This window comes from Ostrea edulis, chromosome 5 (assembly GCF_947568905.1).
Source record: "Ostrea edulis chromosome 5, xbOstEdul1.1, whole genome shotgun sequence".
NCBI classification, from domain to species: Eukaryota; Metazoa; Mollusca; class Bivalvia; order Ostreida; family Ostreidae; genus Ostrea; species Ostrea edulis.
The window spans coordinates 74,257,373-74,284,047 of record NC_079168.1 but is presented as its reverse complement, the minus strand read 5'-3'; the positions used below and the strand labels follow the sequence as shown (position 1 = coordinate 74,284,047).

Here is a 26,675-nt window from a genome sequence, read left to right as displayed (position 1 = left end):
GTAGTGTAGATTCAACTTTGCAAAAATCATGGCCTCCAGGGGTAGGTTGGGGCCATAATAGGGACTAAGGTTTTACATGCAAATATATATGGAAAGTGATCTTCAGATATGGGCCAAGGTGACTCAGGTGAGCGATATGACCCATGGGCCCCTTGTTAAGGTCATCTCTGAGGACCTGTGACATTCACACCTGATGTTGAGTGTTTGGAGATGGAACTGTCACTACCTGTTTGAACGACTTAGGTTTGTCGTGGCCAGGATTCGAACCCCAGCCTTCTACATGCGGGGCGAATGCTCCAACCTCTAGAACTCTCACTACCTGTTTTAACGACTTAGGTCTGTCGCGGCCAGGATTCGAATCCTGGTCTTCCGCATGCGGGGCAAATGCTCCAACCTCTAGACCACTGGGGCAGTTGTAGGTCATTGTTGAATACGAGTTCACTGTGACAATAACATCCATAGTATTTGTTGGAAATATTAATGCATTTTTCTCTCTTGTAGGGTTATTATAAACACAACACAAATAAATTCAAACATTTCAGAATACACTCAGTAGGAGTGCTTTTTCTGTTTTTATTTAATACTATTGCTCCATAATATAAAGTACATACAGTTTATTAATAGCAAATATACTGCACAATTTCAAAACCAATACCAGGTGCCATTACAAAATGCTTTTTAAACTGAGTACATTTACACATAGTTTTGTACATGTTAAGCACAATGGTACAGTGTTATGTTGGGTTTGTGAGATGAAAATAATTTGAATTTTTTTCACAACAATGCCTTGCATGTTAGATTTCTAGCACATTGCACATCATATTGTTAGTCTGGTCCTTGCCCCCGCCACTCTTTGACACCCAAAACGAATGATCAAATAGTGGCGGGGGCGGGGACCAGACTAATATTGTTTGATACCATACAAAATATGCATATTGTAGAGTGGTTTAAACAATATTTTGACTTTTGATATGATCATATTTTAAAATACCCCTGAAAATATAATTACCATGTGCAATGTACATTCATCATGTTTATTGTTCGTTTATGAAATATATGAATTAATTGTACATGTATTATAAAATAACATATTATAAAACTTATAAAAGAATTATCAACATAATTATACTAGCTTGCATCACAGTCCCGACTTCCTTGAGTATATATGTACACATGTTCACTCGGAGATACACACATTTATTATAGCTGTGTGATGTAAGAGGAAACATTAAAAATGAACATGCATTTAATAAATAAATATACATGTATATTATATGTAACAAACATATTCTGTTGTTTGTACATAAACACATTAACCATTTCATTACAGAAAAACAAACACAATCATAACTGTGGCATGTATAATAAAGCATGATATTGTAGAGTGAGAACATGAATTAAACAATTGCATGGGAAATGTAATGTTTTTTTTGTAATAAACATGCATTCCACTTGGTATTAACACACATGTATAGTACATATGTTTGGTATCAAAACATACACCACATACTACATACATTTTACAGGCACTGTAACAGTTATCCTTCAATACACACATACATGTAGAACCACACTGTAAACAAATTCATTACAATCCAATGAAAATGAGTATACAAATATAGAATTTATGCTTGTAACAGGAAGATCACAAATACACTGGGGAAATACTAAATTCATGTAAAACTACAATTTATTTACATGTAATACTATATACAAGTTCAGAATAAATCCTCATTTATAAGAGTGCATCTTGTTTCACTTTTAGTAAATGAATAGTGTTTGATTTTTAACATTTTGCTGTTGACACATACACATGTATGCAAGCTAATATTGTAAAGTTTGTACAACAAATTCTTATATAAATTTAAAGCAATTTTCAACAATCCAATTTAATGCACCACATAACACCTATCAGTATAACTAATAATCTCCAAGACCAGAAGAAGAAAAAATTAATGGTAATTGCCTACATGCAATCATCCTTTAATTACTGAAGTTGCCATAGCATTCCACTTTAATAGCCAGTTTTATTTGTGATCGAAGTTTTAATTTTGCACATACGCACACACACACACACACACACACAGACATACATGTATATATATATAATATATCTCATGGTATTTTCTGATGCATGTGACTGTTAGAACACATACAATATCAAGTCTCTTGAACAGTCCTGTATCTATAAAAATGCCATTGGCTGCACCCCCCACCCCTCCAATATACATATTGGTAATATTTTTAATTAGAATTTCATATTGTTATATCATAATGGGAATCTTTTATGTCAAACTATGGACTTAGTAGGCTAGATTAAGATAAAAGTCAAATACATTAACAATATAAACCCCATGCAGTCTTAGAAAATTCAATAATGGTCTAATAAAATTGCAGTGCTGACTTTGAATTATTTTATTTCAACACTACATACATAATTAGAATTAAGCAGCAGGAGCAGTATCTATGCAAGCCCTTTCCCTACTGCAGTGCATGGCTGCATTTAGAATGGAAAATTAAAAAGGTTTAACTTCATTAATGTACATGTACAAGGTTTGACACTAACATTAATGTACATGTACAGGTTTGACACTAACATTAACTTCATTAATGTACATGTACAGGTTTGACACTAACATTAACTTCATTAATGTACATGTACAAGGTTTGACACTAACATTAATGTACATGTACAAGGTTTGACACTAACATTAATGTACATGTACAAGGTTTGACACTAACATTAATGTACATGTACAAGGTTTGACACTAACATTTTGAAGACAGAGAAGTCCACAGGCCTAGTGAGTATACGCATGTAAATTAAATATCCCAGATTCTGAAATTAACTAGTCAACCAAGCTGAGAGCTTCAAGTTTCTTATGAGTCTGGGGAATGCCTTCTCACAAGTTTGGAAAATGTGCATATTCAAAAAATGCATGCATACATTATTTTTTCTTCAAAATTTGTTTACCTAACAGCATATTCTGAGGGATTTACAGATAGCCAAATCACCGAGGTGTGAAAGGGGGTAGGTGCAAGCACCCGGGCCATGGAAGAACCAAAATGTTGCATTCTGAAAGCACTCTCTATGATTTATGAGTAAATATTTCCTGTTTTAAAAATGTATTTTAAAATGCCAAATATTTTGATGCCCACAAAACATGACAAACTTAAAATATTGACACCACTTAAATTAATCGCAGTTTTAAAGAGATCTGACAAGAGAGACAGAGTACATTACACTTCACAAGGTTACAGACATTGATATTGAAGCAGTTATAAGCATTGTAAAATATTGATGCACAAAGACATCCTTTCTCCACCCCTAAAATTGAATTTCATTCCATGTAATGTGATAAATGGCATTCTCCTAGGATATCTGAGCATACATATTTACATCTGCTTCAAGATCGATGTCGATATTCTTATGAATGTAGAGAAGCAGGAAGTCATTGTGCACACTTTCTATAAATAGTCCACACATTATGCAATAATTTCAGAGCATATTGTAGGCTATGATGTACTGCATGGGAAAACCTAAATGTCACATTTGGTGTGTTCATTTTACTATAATTTTGCCCTATATGTATAAGTCAATTTACATTCTTGTCCACTATAAACTTCCTTGATTTTGGGCTGGGGGATCCCCCCACCCCCTCCCCAATTTTATTAGCACATTATTATGTTCAATAATTGTACAACTTATCATACATGATTGTGAGTGCCCGTCTTATTTTTTTTTTAATGAATTAGACTTAAATCAAGGACCCCCTTTTATACACTTTCTCCTAATTCATATAGGATTATATAGGGAGGAATGTATACAGTTGTCAATTTCAACTGCACCTAAAGGAATGTTTCAAAACACTTTCTCTTTTAGTACAAAGTTGTAACTTACAGCCTGCAGTTAACAATTAGCTTGTCTGGTAGTATTTTCACCAGCTTTCGTCTGCATGATTAGCTTTGATGTTGAACCCCGATGTATATCAAATTTAATATGAATGCACCTCAGTATTTTAAATGAATACATTCACAATACATACCACATAAAACTTTATACATAGTAAAAGTAAGAGACACATATTTGCAGCATACTTGCACATGTATTTTATATCCAAGCCTACATGTATGGATTTTGAGTACTGCTTTCTCCTAGTAGATACCTTGTTTCTTCATCAATGGAAGAGTTGTCTGCCTTTACTCCAGTGACAGCTTTTTTTAATGCACTGTCTGTAAAGCCATACATGCATGTCAAAACAAGTCACAGGAGAAAAAAATTACAGATCACTATGAGTAATGGAACATGATGAACAGTATGGAGTCTATCATAACAGTGTCAAAGAAATGTTTAGAAAGCAACATGCTACTGGGAATTGATAGGTCTGTTGTGGAGGAGAGGTTCTCTCTCACTGTCACTACTGTCCCCAGGGGAGGAAGCTGTGATGCCGTTCTCAACCAGACTTTTCATGGGGTTTACTGTAATCCAAAACATAACCCACTCAGAAGCACAGAAGATAATGATATTAGTAGACAGTACAAATCAAGTACATTATTATTATTATTAGAAGTAGTATGTAATTACATTATCATTATTAGTAGTAGTATTAGTAATATGAATCATTGTTTAGAAGCAGACCCATGTCCAATCTCGTCTATTGCTAGCTGCAGAACTGTAGCTCTCTGAAAAAAAAATATTTTGACGGAACAGTCAAAATATTTTTTCAGAGAGCTACAGTTCTGCAGCTAGTCTATTGCAAGCCAAGCTATACACATGTGGACTATAAAATACAACATGCTCATGTGTATTTGTGAGAAAGCAGGAAAGAATATAAAGCACGAATATTGTGCAATGAAAAGGATTTGTGGATCTGTTTCTGATGATATAACAGTGATCTCAACCTGAACAATTTTCTCAGATGGGATGAGATGATAGTTACTTGACTGTATCAAAACTTCTACTGAAGAGATTTGTAAAATATTAGAATACATGCTTGAACAGGAGACTTTCAATCTTGATAATGAATTTGTAATACATCAAAAGATACAACTTCGCTAGCCAAGGGTGACGATACACGGTGTTCCTCTTTTGAAAGAGGAACACCGTGTATCGTCACCCTTGGCTAGCGAAGATGCAAAAGATAGGAATTCAACACATGAAGCTACATGTACGAGGACTGTTCAATATGTAATGTGTATTGTACCACAGCGCGATAACGCTTTGCACGATTTCGTGGATGATGATACTCTTGAATAGCTCTATTCAATACCTTTTCAATGATATAAACACGAGACTTCAGCTCCACATAGTTTTAAACTTATAGTCATTTCAATAGAGCCAGTCATTGACCACTGTTGTAAAAATGATGGTTGGGGAAACGGGTTGAGAATATTTAAGAAATTAGAGCTTATATAAAAGTTCGCACGAAACTTGGTCATTTGGTAATGCAGATTTTTACTGAATTGGGGGAAGTTTATGGATCTGATAAGGTATTTTATGAGATAGTTCGTAAGTGGAGAAAGAAATTTCTGACCAGCACAGAGTCTGTCAAAGAAGCAGCAAAATATGGCTGACCTGTGACTGTAACAGGCAAGGCAAATGTCTCAAAAGTCAGGGAAATAATTGAAAGTGATGGCAGATACATGATTTGTGATATTGCCAAAGCTGTTGGCATATCGCTATCATGGTTGCATTTCATTTTGAAGCATATTTTGAAATTACGAAAGATTTCTGCCCAATGGATACTGCATATATTGAAAGATGACCGAAAACGGGTACAAGTACAAACCGCTAAGCAATTGCTCAAAATGTTTCCCAAATTCAATCAAGACAATTTGCAAACATTGTTACTGGTGACGAAACATGGGTTCACTATTTCGAACCAGTAAGAAAAATTGGAAACAAAATATGGCTTACTAAACACGGTAGAAGGCCTGTAGTTGCCAAAAGAACCATAAGCACAAAGAAGGTTCTTTATTGCATATTCTTCTCATATGATGGTATAGCCGTACAAATTCCAGTGTCGAAGGGCAAAAATGTTACAGGTCAGTATTACTGAGATGTTATACTAAAAAAGCTCAAGAAATATTATCACAAACGACGCCCTGAGTCAGGATTTAGGCATGTTCGTCTACTTCATGATAATGCTCCATCACATACACCTGAGCTTGTGAAGCAATTTTTGAAGTCGGAGAAGGTTACCATCTTGCCACACCCACCATAATCTCCAGATCTAGCCCCATGCGACTTTTTCCTTTTTCCAAAACTTAAAAAGTTCTTATCTGGTTGTCGTTACAAGTCACGACAAGCCCTTGGCTCAGCCATCAATCAGTGCCTCAGAGGTCTATCTATATCAGCGTACCATGACGCATTTCAGAAATGAATTCAGAAATTGAAATTATGTATTATTAACTGTGGAGAATACTTTGAAGGGATGTAATGTGCATTTCACTATTTGAGTCAAATGCTTTTGAGATATCGTACAATACACATTACATATCAAACAGCCCTCGTAATTTGCAATAACAACAACAAAAAAAGCCAAAACATCCCTCCATGAAATGTGCCAGATTTAAGTTGCGATGAATTATAAAACAATTTGAATATCAATATTACCTTTGTTTGGTCTAACTCCTATTTTGCTTGGAAGTAAAGTCAACAAAGCCAGGAAGGCCACAACAGCCACACCCCCTGGGACAAAGGTCAACACCAGGCGGTAATATCCCTTACAGCTCGGACAACAAGCTCTGAAGGAAAAGTTATTTAATATCGTTACTTAAATATTGTCCAATTCATCCAACATATTAGAGAGGAGTAATCTTGCCAGACAATTCAAATTATTTCTGGGCTATGATAGGTCAACTAGTGCAGTGATATTTTCCCATAAAGGATGCCTCCAGATACACAGGAAACAATCCATTTGAATTACCAGTATTATTGATAAAGGAAAAGTGATTTTTGCCTGTATTAACAAGATGTGTTTGTGGAACACTCATGTCCCCATAAGGTAGCAAAGTAATTCTGTTGCCCAAAGAAAGGTCTTGTCACAAGGAAACACAGGTGAAATATGAAACATGTGAAATATGAAACACAGGTGAAATATGAAACATGTGAAATATGAAACATGTGAAATATGAAAAGCCTATCTATCATCAACCATTCAAGTTATGACATACATATGTAGGTTAAAGATTTTCAAAAGTAAGTCAAACTCCAAGGTTAAGGTGTCAAAAAGTTTCTTACTCAAAGAAAGGTCTTGTCAAAAGAAATACACATGTGAAATATAAAAGCCTTCAAAAATAAGTTAAACAACAAGGTGTAGGTCACTAGGTCAAATATTATGTACCATAAGAAAGGTCTTGTCACAAGGAATACACATGTGAAATATGGAAGCCCTATCACCATCCATTTAAAAGATTTTGCGGACAATCAGACGAACTACAAACTATATGCTCCCAAGTCTCTGATTACAGGGGCATGATAGACAAAACAAAAAACAAAAAAAACAATTTATAAGAATCATTATAGAACTAAATGAATTACTCAAGTTATTATGAATAAAGAAAATGTGATTTTTATCTGTATTATAAATAAAAAACAACGTAAAATAAATGTAGAAACTTTTTATACATGAATCAATCAATATTATGCACTGAGTAAAATTAAAACCAGATGCATATCAATAATAACTCAGGTGACCTAGAAATACTTACACACAGGGATGTAGGTGCTGTATTAAAACAACTGCAACCCCATTTGATAATTTGTCTGTAAAACTCATGGCACCATAAACAAATGCCCCTGATTCCTGTAATGTACAAAACACATAACATGGTTATATTAGTACTTGTGAAGAAGGACATTAACCCTAAGGACCATGTTTGGTCAAACTTGCCCCCTCTCCTTTAATGAATTTCATAAAATTCAAGTTCCCTTCATAGGTGTGAATAACATTCTTCATGAAGTATTCTGGTGTAAAATGTTGCAGTTTATGCCCTCCTGTTTTTTCAGAAATTGAAATTTATTTCTTAGCTAACTTAAACAATGTCACCGAGTTTACAGTGTACCAGTTTGATACATTGTTTGTTTAGTGTCAGTCATAAAGATATGAGTAGTACATGTAAGTGTATTATTTAAGTATTATTTTTAAAAGTACTCCCACTGCTCATGCTCCATTCACTAACAGAGATGATTAAATGAAATTCTAAATATAAACTTCGTGTGTTTTCCTTCCAGTAGCAAATGTCAGAATCAAAAGTAATGGTTGTCTGTTAGGATCACAGTATGCATCCATTCCATTCAATCACAATAATTGCTAAAACTCAAATGTGTTTTCACTACGATAACTAAAATGTTGTCATTTTCCTGTTGCTTTGTTGTGATCACAAGGGTCTGGGAGGCTTGGATCACCTTTATTAAGGAATTGGCTATGTGGTCAGATATTCAACTTGGAAACTTTGTTAGAAGTGTACTTAATTCTAGTATACTACGGATAAGGTTTTTACATGTGCAAGTATAACTAAGTTTCTATTCTAATCTGCACATGCACTGGGAGACAATTTTGTCAGAATACTTTAGTGTGTCAGAATAAACAGTGTAAAAAAACAATGTCAAGATGAAATTGAGAATGAAAAATAAGGCTCGGAATGTTCAGTGAAATGGACTGTACAAGTGTCCGATTAGGCAGTTTTCACTGTACATGTACATGTATATAGAAAATATACCATCTAAACTATAATACAAAAGTTATCTGTAGTATTAAAGCAGCTTACCACATTACACGCTATAAGGTCAGAGGTCATGGCCAGAGAAGTCACTAACATTGTAGATCCTCCCAGGCCCAGCAGGACAACAGCACCATAAACCTGTTTTGCATTGTGTTCATTCAGGAAGTAAATCCAGGAGCAGGCTCCTATCCCAAACACCAGACCCACAATATAGGTTGCCTAAAACAGGAAGCATGTTCTGATTATCACCCATGATATAGGTTACCTAAAATAGGAAGCATAAACACCAGACCCACGATATAGGTTGCCTGAAACAGGAAGCATAAACACCAGACCCACGATATAGGTTCCCTGAAACAGGAAGCATAAACATCAGACCCACAATATAGGTTCCCTGAGCCAGGAAGCATAAACACCAGACCCACAATATAGGTTCCCTGAAACAGGAAGCATAAACACCAGACCCACAATATAGGTTCCCTGAAACAGGAAGCATAAACACCAGACCCACAATATAGTTTGCCTGAAACAGGAAGCATGTTTTGATTATCACAGTGAAAAAATTCAATGTTTCCTAGTTTAGTGTGTTGTTTTTCTGATATGAAGAAAAACTGCAGATGAAATTTGTACTTTTGTTCATATACAATATAGATCCCTTGTGAATCCCTTTTATATATTTAATCAGTGTCCATATATGTGAATTCCTTTACTATATTCAATCAATGTCCGTATATATATGTGAATTCCTTTTCTATATTGAATCAATGCCTGACAGTGTATGTGTGAATTCCTTTTCTATACTGTATACAGGATTATTTTCTATACTGTATACAGGGTTATTTTCTATACTGTATACAGGGTTATTTTCTATACTGTATACAGGGTTATTTTCTATACAGTATACTGGGTTATTTTCTATACTGTATACAGGGTTATTATCTATACTGTATACAGGGTTATTTTCTATACTGTATACAGGGTTATTTTCTATACTGTATACAGGATTATTTTCTATACTGTATATAGGATTATTTTCTATACTGTATACAGGATTATTGTCTATACTGTATATAGGATTATTTTCTATACTGTATACAGGGATATTTTCTATACTGTATACAGAGTTATTTTGTATACTGTATACAGGATTATTTTCTATACTGTATACAGGGTTATTTTCTATACTGTATACAGGATTATTTTCTATACTGTATACAGGGTTATTTTCTATACTGTATACAGGATTATTTTCTATACTGTATACAGGGTTATTTTCTATACTGTATACAGGATTATTTTGTATACTGTATACAGGGTTATTTTCTATACTGTATACAGGGTTATTTTCTATACTGTATACAGGTTATTTTCTATACTGTATACAGGGTTATTTTCTATACTGTATACAGGTTATTTTCTATACTGTATACAGGATTATTTTCTATACTGTATACAGGGTTATTTTCTATACTGTATACAGGGTTATTTTCTATACTGTATACAGGGTTATTTTCTATATTCTATACAGGGTTATTATCTATACTGTATACAGGGTTATTTTCTATACTGTATACAGGGTTATTTTCTATACTGTATACAGGGTTATTTTCTATACTGTATACAGGGATATTTTCTATACTGTATACAGGGTTATTTTCTATACTGTATACAGGGTTATTTTCTATACTGTATACAGGGATATTTTCTATACTGTATACAGGGTTATTTTCTATACTGTATACAGGGTTATTTTCTATACTGTATACAGGGTTATTTTCTATACTGTATACAGGGTTATTATCTATACTGTATACAGAGTTATTTTCTATACTGTATACAGGGTTATTTTCTATACTGTATACAGGGTTATTTTCTATACAGTATACAGGGTTATTTTCTATACTGTATACAGGGTTATTTTCTATACTGTATACAGGATTATTTTGTATACTGTATACAGGATTATTTTGTATACTGTATACAGGGTTATTTTCTATACTGTATACAGGGTTATTTTCTATACTGTATACAGGGTTATTTTGTATACTGTATACAGGGTTATTTTCTATACTGTATACAGGTTATTATCTATACTGTATACAGGTTATTTTCTATACTGTATACAGGGTTATTTTCTATACTGTATACAGGGTTATTTTCTATACTGTATACAGGATTATTTTCTATACTGTATATAGGATTATTTTCTATACTGTATACAGGATTATTTTCTATACTGTATACAGGATTATTTTCTATACTATATACAGGGATATTTTCTATACTGTATACAGAGTTATTTTGTATACTGTATACAGGATTATTTTCTATACTGTATACAGGGTTATTTTCTATACTGTATACGGGATTATTTTCTATACTGTATACGGGATTATTTTCTATACTGTATACGGGATTATTTTCTATACTGTATACAGGGTTATTATCTATACTGTATACAGGGTTATTTTCTATACTGTATACAGGGTTATTTTCTATACTGTATACAGGGTTATTTTCTATACTGTATACAGGGTTATTTTCTATACTGTATATAGGATTATTTTCTATACTGTATACAGGATTATTTTCTATACTGTATATAGGATTATTTTCTATACTATATACAGGGATATTTTCTATACTGTATACAGAGTTATTTTGTATACTGTATACAGGATTATTTTCTATACTGTATACAGGGTTATTTTCTATACTGTATACAGGATTATTTTCTATACTGTATACAGGGTTATTTTCTATACTGTATACAGGGTTATTTTCTATACTGTATACAGGATTATTTTCTATACTGTATACAGGGTTATTTTCTATACTGTATACAGGGTTATTTTCTATACAGTATACTGAGTTATTTTCTATACTGTATACAGGATTATTTTCTATACTCTATACAGAGTTATTTTCTACTATATACAGAGTTATTTTCTATACTGTATACAGGGATATTTTTGCCCTGTGTTATTTTCGCCTTTCTACACTTGCAGACATTTTCCCCCCGTTTTAAATCATAGTTGTGTTATAATAAGAGAAAACAGTTTCACCCACTCTTAAATTTGCCCAGTTGACAACAATGGTGAAAGGGATGAAAATAAAATGAGGGCGAATATTTCCCTATATACAGTATTGTGTCCATTTATGTGAATTCATTTTGTATATCTAATCAATGTTCATAAATGTGAATTCCTTTTCTATATTTAATCAATGTCGGTATATGTGAATTCCTTTTCTGTATTTGATCAATGTATATGTGAATCTGTTTTCTATACTTGATCAATGTCTGTATGTGTGAATCCCTATTGAATTCTTGAATTCAGCCACTAGTGGTGCTTGCACTGAGAGTGTTAGTTAATTTCTAAAAACTTGCCTTTCTTCCAAGTTTAGAGTTGATTGGCCTCATGGCAAGGGAGGCAAAAAAGCCTGACACATACACAATTAGTGGACAAATGGCTACACTATCCTGAAACAAAAAAAGATTTATTCTACATGAAATTGAGAAGTAATATCAATATGCAACACATGGCAACTGAGTATATTTATGAATGCAATGTGGAGCCTAATGCATTCTGTATTGACCTTATGCATTCCCTCTAAAACATTCCATTGATATATTCCCTCCAATTCCATTGCGAGGAGATAAAAAGGTTAAATGTAATTTGTGAGAAACTCTAACTTAACTCTTCAAACTGAAAACTACTCACCTTTGGTAATTTTAGGGTTTCTGTCACATATAAAGGGAGATAAATCTGAGACACATTTACAAACAATCTGGTGCACATATAAACCATAGCAATCTACAAAATAAAATATAACAATTCAAAGTTATATCAATTATAATGAATTGATCACAGGTAAGTGAAAACATGGAAAGATCAGTAAGTGATATACAAGTAAATGTGGAGATACAAACGAGACTGTCACATAGCTCAGGTCACTTAACGTCTATCAAATTCAGCTCATGTGAGATATCAAAGCTCTAGCACTTACTGTCAAGGTCACAGGGTCAAAAATGTTTTGGTACCCAAGGAAAGGTCTTGTCACAAGGAATACTCATGTGAAATATCAAAACTCTAGCACTTACTGTTCAAAAGTATATGTAGCAAAACCAAATATAGCAAATGAAATCATCAATCTCATTATAATCAATTAGATTTCCACTAATTCTACAAAATGCACGTACAGTGAGATATTGTAACACAACTGTAAAGTTCCTCTCAATTGAAACTGGTGTATTTTTTACCTGATAAAACTGCCTTGTTTTTAACCAGCAAGTCCATGTCATTCTGTTGCGGAGAACTGTGGATTTTTCAATAGTTGTGGAGTATCCATCTGCAATTTGGGCATCTTCATGCTGCACAGGCTCACGAACGATGAACAGGAAGAGGATACTAAAGACGATGCCCATTCCAACGATAATGAACACGAGATTCTGGAAAGAACACAATTCCTAGGTATAGAAAAATCTACACAAGTAGTAGCATGATATAAACATTTTACAAAGCCGATAGAGTATACTCAGTTAGTTTCTTTAGGAGTATATGAATATTGCTTAGTTACACTTGTACAGTGATTACAAAATAACTCCTAAAGAATTGAGGAAACTAGTTGAGTATATACTCTATCAGCTCTGTGAGTTCAGCTCTTCAAAGTGTAACAATTTAAACTTTATATTTTCATTTAAACATACCCTAAATTTGATGGCATCAACTGATGTTAGCTGGCTTCCCATGTTGTCCTCATGGCTACCATTAACTATGAACAACAACCAGAAGATGCCAAACACAGCCAGATTGGACAACACAGTGAAGGCATACCTAAAACAGGATTGTTAGTAGAGCATGAAAATTAATATTGTAAAAGAAAGGATCAGATACCTTATTTTTCCTCTGACATTTACACCTGGAACCCACATAGGACAGAAATATTTATCTGGTAGATGTGAGCAACACAGCAGAGTGATGGGCTAGCTAGCTTTTACCTAAAATTGCCCTGCTCATTGGAGAAACAAATTAATTATTATCCAATCCTGACTTTGAGAGAACGCAGCCAATTTTAAAGACAGTTTGGAGTCATAATTCCATTTCGAAATAGCCAGGGTATTGAGATTACTGTGTTTGAGATATTAGGGTTTATTTTAATAATTCATACAGTAATTTCCAAACCGACTGTGTAGTTGCTTCGAGACAGCCAGGGTATTTGCGATATCAGTGTTTGAGATACCAAAATGTTGTCAATCTGTCTCTTTGTTTGGTTGTCTGTCTGGGATAGTGGGATGTTCTCCAATTGTGCATTTGTAAAACACATATGGACAACCGTTTCATTTGTGTCATGGTAGGTTCTATAATGACTAAATATGTTGAATATGTGCAAAATCTAGTTTTGTTATGATTCACTGGACATACCAATTATGTAAAATTATGGCTTCTGGTCCCTGGTTATTGGCATTGTTATTGGGGTGGATGTATACAGGTAATTTGACCTTTTGTACCCTAGGACAGGTGGTGATAGATGAGGGAGCATGATGGTTCGAGACTAGAATGGCATATACAACGGTTCGGGAGTTTAGCATCGACAGTTCGGGGACGACGGTTTGGGTATGTGATGTTTCGGGCACGACAGTTTGGGAGCTGCCAAATGAATTTGATATTTAGTGTTATTTCTCTGTTTTAAAATTGACAGGTACACTTATTTTTTATGTTTTAAATTGTTACATCTCATAATCTAATTCTTAAAACATCAACGATTACCCAAAGGGAGAGTGCGAGTAATAATTATAATTATAAGAGCACTGTAATGAAGATTGGCTTCCCTCTCAATCCCCCCCTCCGAGGGAAGGCGATAATTAGGAGTACTGTAGTTAAGATTGACGTCCCCTCAATCTCTTGTCATGTCATTCTGCTCACAGAGTAAGACAGAAGAAAATCCAAATATGCTCAGAAATCATCTTGGATTTTCTATTTCAACCATTTCCAAACCTTTAATTTTTCCCTTGTAATATATATAATTACATGTACTGTAGTACTACACATTTATCCAACAGAAGATAAATGCATAGTCTGATCAATTTAAATTTTCACTATAAACTCAAGGATCAACAAGAGTACCGCAAACGGTACAATATACGCCTGTCGGACAGTGACCCTTTGACTAAATACATGTACATGTATCAGGGCAATATCTGTATCCATAATGAAAAAAAAAGCCTGACCTATTTTTAGTCCAAAAGTAGGTCAAGGGTGGACCAATTCAGCTAAAATGAAAACTGTACTTGTATTCCTCTGAGAGGAAGCCTATGACTAAATTTCAGTGCAATATCTGTATCCATAATGAAAAAAAAAACCCGGAAAACTATTTGACCTACTTTTAGTCCTAATGTAGGTCACAGATGGATGGACGGACCAATCCAGCTGAAATGCAAACTGAACTTGTATTTCTCTGAAAGGAAGCTTATGTGTAAATTTCAGGGCAATATCTGTAACGAAAAAAAAATCCAGAAAACTGTTTGACCTACTTATAGCCCTAAAGTAGGTCAATAATGGATCAATCCAGCTGAAATGCAAATTCACTTGTACAATTCTAACATAATACATTCCGTCTAATGACGGGCGTATAAAAAGTAGTTCCTGTCTTTTAAATTTCATTAGGCCTATTTAAAACTTCATTAAAATTTGATTTTTAGTGTATTAATCATGAACTTTTCAGAATGTATGCAGGATTGATTCAAGATTCATGACAAACATTATTTTCAGTGCTATTTTGATATTTTTGTGAATTTATGAATTAATTCTGAGTGTTAAAACTCTAATACATATAATGGGTGAAACACAATCAAGAAAACAATATTTTAGTGTTGCACTTGAGGGTAAAAATGTCTTTATTTCACCCAAAAAAGTATTTTTCTAAAGAGTACACTGCTTGAAGGAAAGAAAACTTAAGTTGTTTGCTGATATTCACATTTGAAATTTATTTTTTACATGCTGATAATAAGCATTTTTAAAAAGGTTATGGACACTGTCTACTGATAACGGTATTTATCCCATTATGTCGGCAACTTTCATGGCACAAAATTCCTCTGATGCATTGAATAACAAAATATCTCTGCTATATCAAAACACAACCAAAAGAAATATTTATGCATTTTGTTACTTCAAATGAACTGAACTATCAACAATTCGGGTGTGCGACATATGACAACTCCCGAACCATCTTGCATCCCTCTAAGTACGTGAACTCTTACTTCTTTAATAATTTCAATAATCAACTCCCGAACTGTCGTTAACAAACTCCCGAACCGTTGTCACAGAACTCCCAAAACATCGCATCAGGTGCCGAACAGCTGCACACCTGAAACGTTGTGGACCCGAACTGTCGGTAATTCGATAGATGCATTTGGCATTATATTGGGTTTCTTAGAATGATTGTATGGAAAATTGTTCTACACATTTTGATGGCAGTACGTGGGGGTGGCAATATACCATGGTAATACTGTATATGATTTTCAGCATTCAGTAACATTTTTTTCAAGCACTACCTTTGGTAAAGTTAGTAGCATTCAAACATGGCATTCAGAGAAATTGTCAGTATGTGCTGTTTTACCAGAAGCATTGTTCTCGAGAAATGTTGCCAAATACCACTATCTTCAACAGAAAAACTGTTCTCGAGAAATGGTGCCAAATACCACTATCTTCAACAGAAGGACTGTTCTCGAGAAATGTTGCCAAATACCACTATCTTCAACAGAAGGATTGTTCTCGAGAAATGTTGCCAAATACCACTATCTTCAACAGAAGGATTGTTCTCGAGAAATGTTGCCAAATACCACTATCTTCAACAGAAGGATTGTTCTCGAGAAATGTTGCCAAATACCACAAACATTGTCATTTCTTTGTATATATGCATGTATATTCCAAATCTGAAATTTCTAATGTAGATTGCAAAAAAGATAGTAAAAAAATAAACTGTCCACATGTATCAGAGAATTTAGTAAATTAGGCCAGTTGTACATTTCATGAATGCAGAATAAAATTGATCTTGAAAATGTGAAAAGGTCATCCATGAGAACTATGCAAATTATGCTCTTTATCAGAGGGTCCCATGGGGATCCAGTATAGAATAGGTCCTCAATACCCCTTGCTTGTCATAAAAGGTGACTAAATGGGATGGTCCTTCAAATGAGACTGCAAAAACTAAGGCCTCATGTCTCAGCAGGTGTGGCACGATAAAGATCCTTCACTGCTCAAAGGCTCTAAGCGCCGAGCATAGGCCTAAATTTTGCAGCCCTTCACCGGCAATGGTGATGTCTCCATATGAGTGAAAAATTCTTGAGAGTGATGGGAAACAATATACAATCAATTAATATTGATCAGAGGAAAATTAATCTTCACCTCACAAGTGTATAAATGTAATGAATCCAAATTAATTAGGTTTTGCATGTCATTAAACACAAGTATGGTATAAGTTTATATTGATACATATTAAGTAAAGGAAATTAGGTCTCAATGGAAAGATGCACAGCCATGGACAAAGTGGTACGTGTAGTCATAAACCTCTCTAAAATATGTCAGGGCACAATAAAATGCAATGATTATATTTTTACTGGTCTGCGAAAGTACAATAACAAATCCGCGATGTCCCTACAAGGTACCTTCACCTTAAAAATGATACAGGCATGTGTACATGTGCTGGATCTTAATTACCCAGTAAAGCCAAGCTATCTGGGAGGGCTGTATAGGTACATGTACTATCAGTGTCTTTCAAGTCTTACTAATTTGCTTATCAGGTCTATAATAAAATTTAAACCTTTTATCACTATAAAATAGCTGAGGCCGTCACTTGTTTGCTAACATGGTTGAAAGGTACTAGATTATTCCCTCTCCTATAGGTCAGATAATGATGTAAGTGTCTTTTACACTCCATTATTTACACAATTAAGTCATGTGTTGTTCGGGTGACCGATTACATGTAACTATACACGTATACATATAGTAGGTCCAAATTCTTGGAATCACAAGCTTGTCTGTTATGATGCCTGAAAATCGACAACATCAAGACAAACATGATATCAGCTGGGCCTAGTACATCAACCACTCACCATGTGCTGCTCAGGTGATAAATCATGAGTGTATAATGGATGATTAAAGTTCAAATTCTGAGAGAGACCACATGCATGTTCATTATTCATATGATATACAGACTGTCTGAAATTAACAAGCTTGATTGTGCAAGACAAATATGAAATCAGCTGGGACAATCTGTATTTCAGAGGTACATTTATATATTGTATACAGTCTGATTATCCATGTCAGCAGCTGTTGCACATGTCTGAGATTACACAACACATCAACATCGGAGACAGGTGACCTTAGAATGATGACAAATATTCATGTGCATGGAAATGCTTTTCAACTTAATACAGACATCCAACTCATGACTCATGACAATTGTGGCCAAAAATCATAAATATATATACATGTATATATACATATATGGAGAGACTTTATATATGACATATATCATATTTAAAGATTTTTAGTTTACACACCCTGTGCAATTTCGCCTGCAGAGCATTTTGAGCACAAGAGATGTAAACCAAAAAAAAATACACATTAAACACCTAGCTGAGATAAGGTCGCATTTCTTAGAACTTTCTGTGCTTGACAGTCTGCTTGTCAATCAACAAAATTGGAACATGCAGTCATGAAATAGCCATGCATGGATGCTTCCTGAAAGTCATTTGTTGGAATGGCATTGTGATGTCTATATTATTGTTTAGTGAGGAATTGTGATGGCATTGCCAATAATTGTCAGATGAACAACTGTATGACATTTAAAAAAAAAAATTTAAATAGCAAAATCATATTGGAAGTAAATTTTTATACAAGTGCACACATGTCAAGTAGAGATATAATCACACTGCACACACAAGTATAACAATTCCTTTCCACCTTATGGTGTCTCTGTAATTTACCTGAGTCCGTTGAGTTCTACTCTCTCATTTTCATCAGGTGTCAGATCAGGTATGAGTGACAGGTGTGAAATTTGTGTGGCTGCCCAACCAAACTGGAAGATGACCACAAAAGGAGCAAAATAGATAAACTTGGACCAGTCCGGAGCATCTGAACAATCAATACAGTCATTGAAGACAAAGGGATAACTGCAAGCCACTGAGATTGTTCCTGTTCAAAATATAACTTAGGAATTATCGACTGTTTCTATATACTATACAGAGACTACTAATTATCTCATGTTGCATATGACATAGTCACTGCTTCCACCAGATCTACACAAACTTCACATCTTAAAAATTAACTGCCATCTCATAATTTAAGGAGGTACTCTGTAACTCAGTACATCACCATAACGGCTGACTTCCTTTCAAAACATGGATGAAAATATACATATCAGCAATATTTGTTTATTCATTTTAAATGTCATTGCCTAGTTGAGTATAGTTCTAACTGTAGATCACCGGGTCGAGTCCAGTAGGGGTTTTATATATTTTTTCCAGATTGCTTTCTCTAATCAATAAAAAAAATGCATTTTTTGACTAAACAAAATAAATTTGCAAGTTTTCAATTTCAATTTTGTTGCACATATCCTCCACTTTTCATCCATATAAAATTTCTCTGGTGTAGCATTCCTCCTGAGGAGCAGGAAGTCAATGCAGTTTAATTGGGATCATAGAAATCTATATAGGTCATAAAAGCAAGAACACCAATTAATCCATGAACATTCTTTTGTACTAACGATAATGTGCTATGTAATTCTGGTTGGATCTCTTGACGTAAACATCATGTTTTGGAGAATTCGGGCTTTAAAAACGGGTTCAATAAATTGGGAATGAATGATATGAACATATGGGCACTGTGGAGTATAAAATGATATATCTTATGACACACGTATAAACCACACATTTGTACTTAAATTATTATAGATATTGTTATATCAAATAAAATATTTTTAAATTTCCTCTCATAAGGAAATAAAATATCACTTTGCAATAAATGTGAATTCGTGATCAGCATATTTATCATAAGCATGTTTTACTGTATGGGTGATCGTGTTTTTGTGTATGCTGCAGGATAACTTCTGAGATTAGAAATCTTATTTTGAAATATCAAAGCCAAGGCATTAGCCGAGGCTCATATATTTCAAACAACATTTCGAGACCAAGGAGGTTATCCCGCAACATACACAAAAACAAGAACTTTATTTCTATTCCACTGCGGCTCAGAAATATACAGCCAATCGTTTTCCTCTTAGCTACGAATTAGGTCACGGTGACATCATGGCAGTTTCCAAAACAAACTTACATGTAAATCAGGAAAATCATTAAAACTGTTAAAACTGAATGCGAATACGTAAGCTACGCTGTTTCTCATGTTAGTTACATGTGTGACAACATAATTGTCAAAATGAGACACATTCCTGCATGGAGATGCTGTATTGAAAATTCTGGGTGTCATGTGATTTTTAAATGATTTCATAGTTGTCAAAATCCATGATACACCCCTTGCACAGAAACAGTGTATTGAAATTTTGGAGCATAAGGCGATTTGTTTTAATGCAAACATTTATCAACGTCTGAAGCGGAATAAATTTATGTATGAAGTCTTTTTTAAAGACTGCCAAACATCAATTACCAAGATAGGAAATATATAACTTTTATGATTGTCATGTTATAGCCAAAACATTTCATGTCACTGATGAAATGGTAGGCAAGATTCTGAAAATAACAAAATCAACCCAAGGTTTTTAAAGAGAACTCCATCAAGTCAGTTTTGTGAGTTAACTTTTCATATATATTTGCAACGAACAGGAATTCCAAAAAACTTCAATGATGTAAATTAACAAAGGTAAATACAGAATATCCCACTATATCTGTTGTGATACATGTACATGTAATTGCACTCAAAAACTACAATTTCAACCCAATGTTTTAATGGTTGTCGTCGGTGAATTGTGACTGTCCTTTTCATTGCTACATTAAATGTTTTGACTGTAATATATTAGAATTGACTAGCACGGTATTTTTCCAATGTTGCCAGTTAATGTTCTGTAGTTATAACACTCTCCTGCACCACCATCCCTTACACTTACCAACAAGATGCCAAGATTTTCTCCTTCCCAATCCACAGATACCTTTAGTGTTGTCAGATTCATAGCCAATGAATGGGGTGAACAATGCATCACTCACTTGTCCAATCAGCATTAAATATCCCGCCAGGTTGTTGTTGAAATTCAAAACTTGATGAAAGTATACAATGAGATAACTGAACCACACTGAGGCCGTCAGATCATTCAGGACGTGACCAATGCTGTAGCCCGCCTTCTGGTTCAACGGTAAACCCATCCTTCCACACAATTCTAAAGAATTCCTTATCTCTGATTAATTAGAGACTCAGATTGGGATCTTTCAGAATTTTCTAGATGATGGTAAATATTGTGAGAACAGGAAGTTACAAGTCCAATCCACGTTTACCTACAGTTGTTTCATGTTTTCAATCTGTGCACCATTGATCTACTTCCCCATAAGGTAATCTGAAATTTATATACATTTCATTTATTGAAGCACAACTTAAATTTCTGGTTGCATGAATAAAATTTATCCTCAAAGACCTTAAAAATAGACCTTGATGTATATTTTTTTAATCCCTCTCCCTGCGTAACATTATGATACACATGTCAGATGTTTAATTACAATTTGAAAATTTTATGATTCTAGTAGGTCATAGTATTTGAGTTACAAGCCAGACATGAAGTGGTACAGACGGATGGACAGACATGTTCACCATTCCATAATACATCTTGTCTGCAGATGGACATATAAAATAAATCAATGAAAAAAGCATGATGGACAGTCGATCAGAATTAACATAAACTGATATCTTTGAATAGATATCATCAATTCATTTGATGCATGCAACAATTCAATTAAAGATCTCTTCACATGATTAATGATATCTTCAATAATACTGAATTTTTGCACACATTAATTGAAGTACATGTATTGATAGCAATAATCATTCTGCTGAATGAGCACTATATTTGAATTGTTGCATTCCTCGTTTGAATTGATATCAACAATTGAATTGATGCACACTATAATCCAATTAAAGAGAGCAATAATTCAATGAATGAATGTGTACAATAACAGAATTATTGCTCTCTTCAATGGAATTGCAGCGGACGAGATCAATTCAATTAATGCACGCAATAGCTAAATTATTTGCTCTCTTCAACTGAATTAATGATATGAATGTGCCCAGTATTTCTTTTAGAAAGAACTGTGCAACTAATATAATTAGAGATATCTTCAATTCAACATGAATTGATGATCTCTTTTAATACGAAATTTCCGAGTTGCCCAATAGTTCTTTCCCTCTGCACACAATGAGACTCGAAACATATTTTTGTCCACATGCGGTGGGTACAAATGCTTATCGCTGTCTTCATATATTGCCTAAAGGATGATTATCAGACATCATGTAACCACCCAAATTACTGAAACACACAATATTAGTAAGTTTATTAGTATTTGATAATAAATTAGCTCAAACAAAAATCAATAATTGATAATCACCATCTCTTTTTGATGAAGGCCGGTATCACTCGTGCAGAAGAGGAAATAAAAAATAATTTCATATTTAATTTAATGGCCTAATTAAAACAAATATTATTCTTGATATGGTCAGTTTAATGTATACCAACGGCTGATATAAACAAAATTTACGTTTTTATAACTTTTATCCTTATTTGCATAGCTAGGCTATATATGTATACATCTTGTACCCAACCAAGCATTCAACAGAATACTGAACGTACCTCCATCACAGAAGAGCTGATATCTCGGAACTTGCGTATTAAATTGTTGCTCTCTTTAAAAGAATTGATGCAAGCATTAATTCTTTAAAGAAATTTTTAAAGCATTGTAAATAGTTAAAACTCAGTTGTCACCCTGCACGTGAAGGAGATCAGCACAAATTGTCTCCCTTCATGTGACCAATCAAATTGACTGTATCATTCTGAAGGATAATAATCACTGTTGGTGTATGTTGATATCATGAGGTCATAAAATGTCTTCACTGTTAACAGAAGAACACTAACAGATCAAAACTGTAAGGATAGTATGTAGTTGGTCCCCACTTGCTGTCCAGGGATTTTTTTTTTCAAATCTGAGGGGAAGACACCATATATTCTGTGGGAAATTACTAAGTTTCCATCAGGTATTTGATAAAAGAGCTAATTTCCCACACAGTCAGTGAACAAGTGTATTATCTTGATTTCTTTCAAAAATAACTTTTGCTTTAATATCACAATAAAACCGAGAGCTTCCAAATGACTCCATCTTAGCTAATAAAATTACAGCAACCCGAAATCATATTTTGACACTGAAATCTGTGTGTTGGGGTAATTTCTTGAGAGCTACATTTGTAGGTGGGTAGTAGCAAATATAACACGGGGAATAATTCTATTTTCACCAGGGAGGGCAGACATCTTTCTTCTGAAGCAAAATAGTTCTTTTATTTTCAATCTTACCTATATTTAGGTACCATTCTAATTTAAAAGTATAGTAAAAGCTAGGATCATCTGGACGAATTTAGTACTGTAACTCATTTCTTGTATAAAATAATATGTATCAGATAAAAATCAGAGAGGGTGTTTACAAAAAATATCCTGGGTGTTGCAGGAAATTTCCAATAATTGCAATTCAATGTGCTATAGTATACTAACTGTCAATAAACTGAAGTGTACAGTATAAGTAAATGCTGTACTTATAACTACCTATTCAGATGTACATAGTATTACTATTGCTTCTCAGCATTAAGTTTTAAACAATCTAATTGCTTGCAACTAGATTAAAGTGTATATAGGTGCAACAACTATCTGGCAGCTAATCTGAGATTCCTCTTACCACAGGAATTTTATCTATAAAGTCAATAAGAATAGCTAATGTGTGGCTCAAGGCAGGCTTGGTCAATCGAGTGGAATTTTATTGACTTTATAAAATCATTGATAAAATTTCGAACTCCCTAGCTCATGTCAATTTTTTTAAATATAATAAATGGGGCAAGAGTTTGAGGAATCTCGGATTACCATAGCAGCAAAATAAATGCGTCAATTTCAATTATGTCAGTCTGTAAAGATATCTCGTATGATAAAAAATGTTTGATACGGATAAACCTATTCTCTTAAAGAAGTGAACAGGCATGTGTGGATGTGAAGTCTTTGCTTGTCCTGTCTTCTTCTCTCAAGAGAATAGGAGAAACCATCCTCACAACGTCAGGGGTCCTGAGTCCACTCGTGACCGTGGGACCACAGGCACTTGTTTCTGTAAAACACTTACGACCTCTGTATACTAATAACAACACAAAGGTACCTAGCTTCAAATGACATAGAATGGCACTCCCTGAGAATGTCGGCCTTTTGAGCTTCCAGGGAATATGCGATGCAAATGTGTTTACTATCGTTGTATTGTACAATCATTCAACTTAAAAACCATGTATGACATGACTGCATTCATTACAGCTCTTATCGCCGAAAACTGCAACAAATCATGGGTCTACAGCTCGATTTTCCGTTTTATACCACGAAGTGCTATGTACTGAGACCGCGCAGAATACGTGGGCGATTTTGACTGGCTAGCACGCTCTTCTAAAATTATGTTTAGAATTCTTTAGAGTTATTTATAGAAAGATAGAGCGTCAGAGTTGAATTAAAAATAACAGGCAAAAGGATGATTTTAATGGTGACCATTAACCACAACTGATCTTATTTTATATAATTTAGTTACATGTACTAAAATTAGGGGAGAAATGCTACAAAAAATAAAGGGGACTCTATCCTCCATATTTTTTCCCACAGACAACTGATATATAGGCCTATACAACTATAACCCCCCCTCCCCTTTCTGATTTTTTTTTTTTTGCGGTGACAATTCCCCCAAAATGTGTCTCTATCATCCCAATTTCGATTGATGTAGTCGTTTCACTGGACTGGTATAATAAAATATACTTATTATAAACAGTATAAGGCTTACAAACAGCATGTTCACGATTACATAAATTGAAATTAGTATGGAATAGACGGGGAATCCACACATTTCGGAGAAATAATCGCCGCCCCAAAAAATCAGAAAGGGGGGAGGGGGTAGTGGTGTCCATACTTCAGATGCCTGTGAATTTTTCCATATCGGAACAGATCCGTAAAATTAGTGATGCGGGTGAGGGAGGTCGCCGGAGAATTTGGAAGTTGCACATGGCTTGTTTAAATTTCCTGACAGACAATGATAAAAATATAATAGTCATGATAAAGATCTTCAGAACCTTAATTAGTGTGTGGGTGGGTGGGGGTGTTATAGTGTTCATCATTGCTGTCTCAAGTTTTTTCCCTCAGGCTGGGAGTCATTCTTTGCTCCAGGGCTTCAATTTATAACTTTCAAGCTTACATGCATTAATATCTTCTCAATCACTACTACATAGTACGTACTATCAAAAATAGTGGAGGGGCCATTTCCGTAATATATCTTCGAATTTTTTTTTGCATGCATGAAAATAACAGTTAATGTTTATCGTCAATTAAAAAGGTTGGCCAGTCGCCTCCGAAAAACATTTGCTATGTGCCTGCAGCGTTCTTGGTGCTTATAGTGGGTTTCATAAAACTTCAATGCAACAACAGTTACTTGTCACATCAATACATACCACAAAGTCAATAACACATCACTAAAAAACTTTCCTTGCTCTATTTTTGCATACTTTCAAATAATCTTTTATCTGGATTTTCTCTGATTTTCCATAGATCTGCATGAAACATGCAATTGGCAGAAATATTTCTCATACTAGTTAACAAAGTTGTATTTACAGTAAGTCATAATTTCATTATTATCTTCATAAGAAATGATTCCGACACGAAAATATTTTTAAATCTCCTCTCGGGAAGTCTTAGCTTCTACCTTCTGACGACATGTAAAATCCCGAAACGTACGAACAGCTTTGGTTTTTTTGAGTAACTAAAATTAGCATACAGCGTCTTCAATTCAAAATTTTTATTTTATTAACAAAGCAATATTTTCAAGATTTTTTTGGTAATAAACATATCGTATAAATTTATTGTGATAATAAAACAATGAGACTTAATTTTTCAATACAACCAATATTCAATTTTCATTCTGTGCGGTATCAGTACATAGCACTTCGTGGTATAAAACGGAAAATCGAGCTGTAGACCCATGATTTGTTGCAGTTTTCGGCGATAAGAGCTGTAATGAATGCAGTCATGTCATACATGGTTTTTAAGTTGAATGATTGTACAATACAACGGTAGTAAATACATTTGCATCGCATATTCCCTGGAAGCTCAAAAGGCCGACATTCTCAGGGGGTGCCATTCTATGTCATTTGAAGCTAGGTACCCTTGTGTTGTTATTAGTATACAGAGGTCGTAAGTGTTTTACAGAAACAAGTACCTGTGCGTGGGACGTACGAGTGAGCTCAGGAACTTCAACATTATGAGGATGCGGAGAAACGGGCGGGTATTGCAAGACACCTCTTACAGAACTAATCCGATATTCTTCTGACACTTACCCCTGCTTTTAAGCGAGAGTTCGAGTGAGACAGAGCATTGCATATGTCATATTATAAACAGGGATTGGAGTCAGAGGAATCTCGGATTAATACAGTTAATAATCGAACTACATATCCCGAAGAAGCTGAAATACAATCAATAAATCTAGAATGAATTCACCGAGCTTTTTGAGTAAATTGCGCTTAAAATATAACATACCTTTTAAAGCTGTCTATACGCACATTCGGTGCAATATGGTTGTGTGTATCCATTTTGTAAGTCATGTGATTATACAGCCAGATGTAAACAACACGTGAGGCCTCGACGGGGAGTTTGTTGTGACAGCCGATCGGATGGTCCCCTTC

At 34.4% G+C, this 26,675-nt stretch overlaps 1 protein-coding gene across 5 annotated transcripts; it reads right to left on the bottom strand.

The window, feature by feature from the left end:
- Positions 1–528: 528 nt before the first annotated feature.
- LOC125649386 (major facilitator superfamily domain-containing protein 12-like) lies at positions 529–26,675 on the bottom strand. 5 transcript variants are annotated; one of them, XR_008803085.1, is made up of 12 exons: positions 26,530–26,675; positions 20,848–21,288; positions 18,716–18,923; positions 13,436–13,562; positions 12,989–13,177; positions 12,450–12,542; positions 12,116–12,208; positions 8,773–8,946; positions 7,714–7,808; positions 6,617–6,747; positions 2,771–4,479; positions 529–2,592 (listed from the first exon to the last, which is right to left on the bottom strand). XR_008803085.1 is itself a non-coding variant. In XM_048876902.2 (11 exons), exons 2-11 carry the CDS (start codon positions 21,098–21,100, stop codon positions 4,367–4,369), a joined length of 1,476 nt encoding a protein of 491 aa, XP_048732859.2. In that variant the 5' UTR covers positions 21,101–21,288; positions 26,530–26,675; the 3' UTR covers positions 529–4,366. The 5 variants fall into 5 exon arrangements, 3 of the variants coding, with proteins under 3 accessions (XP_048732859.2, XP_048732861.2, XP_048732860.2); XR_008803086.1 differs by having other exon boundaries at positions 2,771–4,233; XM_048876902.2 differs by having other exon boundaries at positions 529–4,479.